We start from the raw sequence: 6257 nt of genomic DNA on the forward strand, positions 1-6257 counted from the left end.
AATTTGAGATTAAGAGATTTTTTTTATGTGATCTTAATTTTGAGTCCTTAATTGCTTATATGATAGCTATTAGAGATTTACATAATTATTAATTTCAGGACTCGTAAGATTAGTCGTGGTGCGCGCAAACTGCCTCGAATATTAGAGGTGATCAAAAAAACCGAAAAATCGATTAAACCGAGAAAACAAAAAAAAACTGAAAAAACCAAACCGAAAAAAAACTGATTAAACCGATTAAAATTTTGAAAAAACCAGTCGGTTCGGTTCGGTTTTATAACCAAAAAACCGAACCGAACCAAACCAAACCGAAATCGGAAAAAAACTGAGCCAAAATCGAGAAAAACCGAGCCAAACTGGAAAAACCGAGCCAAACTGATTTGAACCGGTTTTCCCTTAAAAAACCGAACCGAATCGAACCGAAACCGATCAGTTTGACCCGGTTTTGGTTCAGTTTTTTTTATTTAGTTACTTTTTCTAATAAAAACCGAACCAAAATAAAAATGAATATCCCTATCGGATATCCATATTAATCTAAAAAAATTTCATTAATTATATATATATATAAAAAAAACCATTCACTTCATTAAAAAAAATCCAAAACCTAATACACTTGTAAAATAACTAATGATTAGTGGCGGAGGCAGGAGGTGTTGGTAGGGCCCCAACCTAAAAGAAAAATTGTCCTAGTCTATTTTTTCCTTATTTAATATATATTTCAATAAAATAATTTTTTAATTTCACCCTCTCAATTTTTTTTTCTTGCTCCGCGCCCTGCTAACTATGCATAGTCAAGGATTATAACTCTGTTCTTCATCCGAATAATCTAGCTTTAATCATTTCCTTGCAAAAAAAGAACCAAAAAAAGTATTCAAAAGTTCATCATTAACATCAAGTTTCAGAGAATCAGACCATTCTCCATCAATCTCTTTCCTAATTCTTGCATTTAAAGTTGGGATCCGAATCATCTTGTGCGTCTTCTTCCTTCTTAAAACTGGGGTATCACCATGCACATATTCAAGGGATACATCTTCATGCTTCTTCTACTTTGCTTTTTTTCTTCCTCCTCTTCGTGTGGCCATTCTTGCAAAAGAGTACTCACGTCCTCATCTTGAGACAAGCACTACCCATCTTATAATGAGAAAGGGCCTCATCTTGAGACAAGCACTACCCATCTTATAACGAGAAAGGGGTTAAAGATTTAGTAATTTTTGTAAAAGTATTTTTTGTTTGAAAATATATTAAAATAATATATATTTTTTTTATTTTTAAAAAATTATTTTTAATATCAACACATCAAAATAATCTAAAAAATTAATTTAAAAAAATTAATTTTTTCAAAAACACTATGTAACTACAAATACAAATGGTACCTAAGTAAAGCATGTATGGGCTACTCCAATGGAGGAGAGTTCTTTAGTTGCTTGAGTTCTTAACCATTTAGAAGAACCATAATTTTATTTTATTTTTTAGTCAAAGAGATCAATTAATAATCAATGTGTTTGTTTGAAAGAACAAGCTGCAGGGCAAGAATACGTTATAGCAGAAGGAAGATGCAAAATGAATTAACAAGAGAACAGAATAAAACAAACATGGATGGTTTATTGAAGATGATCATTTAATAAGATTATTGTTCTGTACTGATATGAAAAGGTCAAAATTTCCAGCTGGGATTTTCTTGAAAACCACCCTTGCATTGGTGCCTCAAGCATGTGGCTTGATCTGAAGTCGCACATCGAGCTCCATGGCCCATGAAAGGTCTAGCTGATGTCCTCCAGCAAGCTTGTGGTCTCTGTTAAAATGCCCTTACATGAACTGATGTCTGCCTGTGAGTCCCTGTGACCCTCATTATTCCATGGTATTTTTTAAAAGACAACTATTGGCCTCAATTTTATTTCATTTTTTGAAATAATCGTGCCCATGGGGTTTCAGACTTGAATACTTCATTATCTTATAGTTGTAACTTGAATGGCTAAGAATCTGAGGGTGAGAGAAGTTGTTTTGCTCTTAGCTGTGACAATTATTATAAATTATAAATTATATTTATATTTATAAAAAAAAACAACTAAGTCCCCTTAGTCATCATTCACCGTAGACTTTGAGGGGATGCACTGTTCATTCGGACATCTTCTCTTCTTTCTTTTTTTATCCCTAGGATTTTTATACTTTCATCCCTCTATATCTTTGTCTTTTTATTTGGTCCATTCAAACTAGTTTGATTTGTAATAGGTCTTAGTGATTTGTTTTCCATACATGTTTATGGAGATCTCGAGGTGCTAAGGAATTGTTTCATGGCTCGGTTAATTATCAGCTTGGTGAAGTAAAATTTAATTTCATTGATTTAATATAATTTGAAGTTTTAAGAAATGTTTAGTCGCTTTTCTTTTTGTTAGCATCAATGATTGATTTGTACAAAAAAAAAGTTTGCGTCTCTTTTTTTAATTTCAATCCCTCAACCTTTTATCTTAAATTTCACTTTTGCTTGACTCCTTCACTTTTGCTTAATTTAGGATTTGCCTCGGTAATTTTCTTATTATCTTATGTAGTTCTTTTTTATTGTTTTGTTTTAAAAAATTATTTATCTTTTAGTTTTATCTTTTAATATTGAAGCATGTAATAAATGAGTTTTATAATTTTATTTAATTTATTTTTTATAAAATTATCCTGGTATTACGACTAAGTTATAAATTTAGCATGTTAATTTAAGTAAGTTTGGATGGAGTTTTTTTTTACCTTTTAAAAATTATATTTTTTTTTAATTTTTTTTTAACATTTGATTTGATAAAAATTAATGTGAGGTTTTTTTTTACCTTTTAAAAATTATAATTTTTTTTTAATTTTGTTTTCTAACATTTGATTTGATAAAAATTAATGTGATTGAGTTTTTAATAACATGATTAATTTAATTAAACACAATCTAAACTTAGTCAACTTAATATAAAAAAATTATTATTTTAATAAAAATAATTAACTCAATAATTGATGACCTATATTTTTTTCTAAATTAATTTTTAAGCTAGGTCTAACAATTATAATTAACCCACCAAATCTTCATCTCGAATGATTTTTTAGATTCAATAGTAATTTTTCCAAGAATGAGAAAAGATTATCTTAATAATATAGTTTAAAACCCACCAAATCTTCCAAGGAATAATCATAATAAATAATTGCAAGGAAAAAAACTAGATTTTGGCATTTTGTATCTCTAACTCTATATAAATTGAGTTGAACACTTTGAATTACTAAAAAAAATGAAAATATAACCGATAAATTTTTAGTTTTAATTATATTTTTATATTTTTTAAAATTATTTTCAATAATTGATGACCTATATTTTTTTCTAAATTAATTTTTAAGCTAGGTCTAACAATTATAATTAACCCACCAAATCTTCATCTCGAATGATTTTTTAGATTCAATAGTAATTTTTCCAAGAATGAGAAAAGATTATCTTAATAATATAGTTTAAAACCCACCAAATCTTCCAAGGAATAATCATAATAAATAATTGCAAGGAAAAAAACTAGATTTTGGCATTTTGTATCTCTAACTCTCTATGTATGGCACCTAACAACAATAATTAGGAAAATTTAGATTTTGAGAACATTATAACAAATTAACAACATAACAACCAAAGAAGTATAAAGAATTTTATAGTTGGGATATTGAACTTAACTTGAAAGAGTTCTTAATTAAAACAAATTAAGAAAAAATAGACCAAGACAAGTATAAACTCCATAGTCAGAAGTAAATCAAATACTAATTAAAATAACATCACTCATTTTTTTTCAGCAAATCAATGTTGTCGGTGTCGGTCACAGGAGTGGCGAGTGCCTCAATTTCAAGCCCTGAAACTCCAAACTTCCAAACTATTCACATGAATCTTGCAAGTTGCCCAGGAAAACAGTGGAATTTTGCTTAGAACTAGAAAAACAAATAAAAAAATAGTGCAGCATCCATGATTCATGAATGGCAATGGCACTTTGGCAACACCAAATCTGTAAGACTAGATTATTTATGCATAGCTAAGCTGGACACTTTAACCATTTTTGTTGAGGTTTGTGTAAGAAGAAAGAAATATCAACAGCAATGGGCTAAACATGGCCATGAATCCATCACAGCAGCTGTTTATGTTCTTCTTCTTTGTCTACACGTCCCTTCAGCATGCAAATCCTTCCATCCCACTCTTCATTTCCTATGCAAGTATAAGCTAAAAACACGCTAAGCAGCAACCGCCCACCACCGGCATCAACCCACCAGACAAAGGCCTGATTGCACCGCAGTTCAACTGTATTTTTTAAAAAAGTAATTTTTTATTTTTATAAAAATTAATTTTTTTAATATTTTCAAATAATTTGATGTGTTGCGTTAATTTTAAAAATAAAAAAACTATTATTTTAATATATACATAACCACATTTTTTTAATATTTTCAAATACACAACTAGATGCTGAACTCTTGTTTGATGAAGCTTTCAAGCAAGCTTGAAATCACAAAGTCGGTTGTTAGATTGCCTATTTTGGGTCACACTCCATCCAATAATTGCATAAACTAATTGTACTGGAGATGCATATTTAATTTTTATGCTTCTCAGTGAAAAATTGAATTAAAAAAACTATAATATTAATATTACAAAAATAATTATTTTTTAAAATACCTTTATCTTGAAAATATATTGTAATAATATGTTTTTCAATTTTTTAAAATTTACTTTTAATATCAATACATCAAAATAATATAAAAATAAAATAATAAAAATATAAAATATTTTAATTTTTTTGGAAATAATTTTTAAAACAAAGACTTGCAATAACTTATGTTTTTTAAGTACTTTTTAAAAATATATCTTTTTTTTTGTATTTTTAATATCAATAGATTAAAATTATAAAAAAAATCAGTTTTTTTTTCTTTTCAAGTCATCAACACAACGCCAAACACATCTTTAGAATTTATTTGGGAACACTTGCAACAATGTTTCCAAGATCAAAAGCATCACTTCAAACGTCTCTTAATCTAAACTTAACCATCCATCCAATGTAAAAAATGTCAAATCTTTTATAATCTAATCCCTGCCTTCCCCTTCAAAGCATATCATCTCCGACACAGCTGATCTCCATCTTTTTTCTTCATAAAAACCTAATTTTGACAGCTCATGAACAAAACGAAATCTGACAACCAGTTCACCTCTCTTTAAGACACACATAGCACATCCCGACTCTCAGGTAGCTGTTTCCCATGCACACAAATCAATGCCATGAAACATAAAGGTAACCCAAAATAATAATAATAATAACAAAACACGCCAGACCTCCTGATTAATTCTTTTTATACCAAATTAGCAACAAAAACAATAATAATTATAAGTCAGATTACAAAATAATAAAAAAAAATCCAAAATAACAAGAGCACAATGACATTAAAGAGAAAAACACAAAGTCACCAGGTAAACACCATTCCACAAAAATAAAAATAAAAATCCTTCCCTCTTTAGTCACATCTTAATCCCTCAAAATCTCTCTTTAGTCACATCTTAATCCCTCAAAATAACAAAATTAACAGAGATTATTAATGGTTAACTCAGTAATTATCTGTGAGCCGTGACAAGGGTCTCGATAAACCTTAATCCATCAAATCTTGGCGCAAATTTCTCCTTATTAGACCCACCACTTTCCTCCATTGAAGATGATCTTGATGAACCCTTCAAAACAACAAACATATCAACGGTCAGGATTTACATCGAGTTAACCATCAAATGCTACAACATCTTCTACCCAGAAGAAAGAAAAAGAACCTCAACCACAGGAGAAGAAGGTGGGGCTGATGATGATAAAGCTACAGTGGAGACAGTAAGAACAGAAGCAACAAGAGTGCACGAACCCTTCATGTTTTCTTGATGGGTTTTCCTCTTAATGTGGGATTTGAGTGAAGAAGAGATTTGAAGGCTTAAAATGGGCGAAATCCGACGAGTCGTTCTCGCCGGATCTCTACCACAACCAGACGTCGACAGAAATTGTGTTTCTTGAGTTTTGTGACCTTCGTTTTCAATGTTTTTGGCCTTTTTATACAGCGGTGGAGGGTTTCCCAGGTTAATGGAATTTAATTTTGCTTTAAGATCCGTCTCACGTGGATTTTAATGTAAATTTAATAGCACTAAGTTAATATTAATTTCTTATTTTAATCGGTCTTATCTCCGCTCCTCCTACCTACCATAATGCATGAGATTGTCAACGTGGCATCATGAAAATGCGATGAGGTTTCAT

The 6257-nt window shown here is 29.8% G+C and overlaps 1 protein-coding gene across 1 annotated transcript; it reads right to left on the minus strand.

Annotated features, from left to right (window-relative positions):
* Positions 1–5509: 5509 nt before the first annotated feature.
* LOC105135027 (uncharacterized) lies at positions 5510–6046 on the minus strand. Its single transcript, XM_011039701.1, has 2 exons — positions 5789–6046; positions 5510–5695 (listed from the first exon to the last, which is right to left on the minus strand). Exons 1-2 carry the CDS (start codon positions 5879–5881, stop codon positions 5582–5584), a joined length of 207 nt encoding a protein of 68 aa, XP_011038003.1. The 5' UTR covers positions 5882–6046; the 3' UTR covers positions 5510–5581.
* Between the last annotated feature and the right edge of the window lie 211 nt (positions 6047–6257).

Source organism: Populus euphratica, unplaced genomic scaffold, assembly GCF_000495115.2.
Source record: "Populus euphratica unplaced genomic scaffold, PopEup_1.0 scaffold172.1, whole genome shotgun sequence".
Lineage (NCBI taxonomy): Eukaryota > Viridiplantae > Streptophyta > Magnoliopsida > Malpighiales > Salicaceae > Populus > Populus euphratica.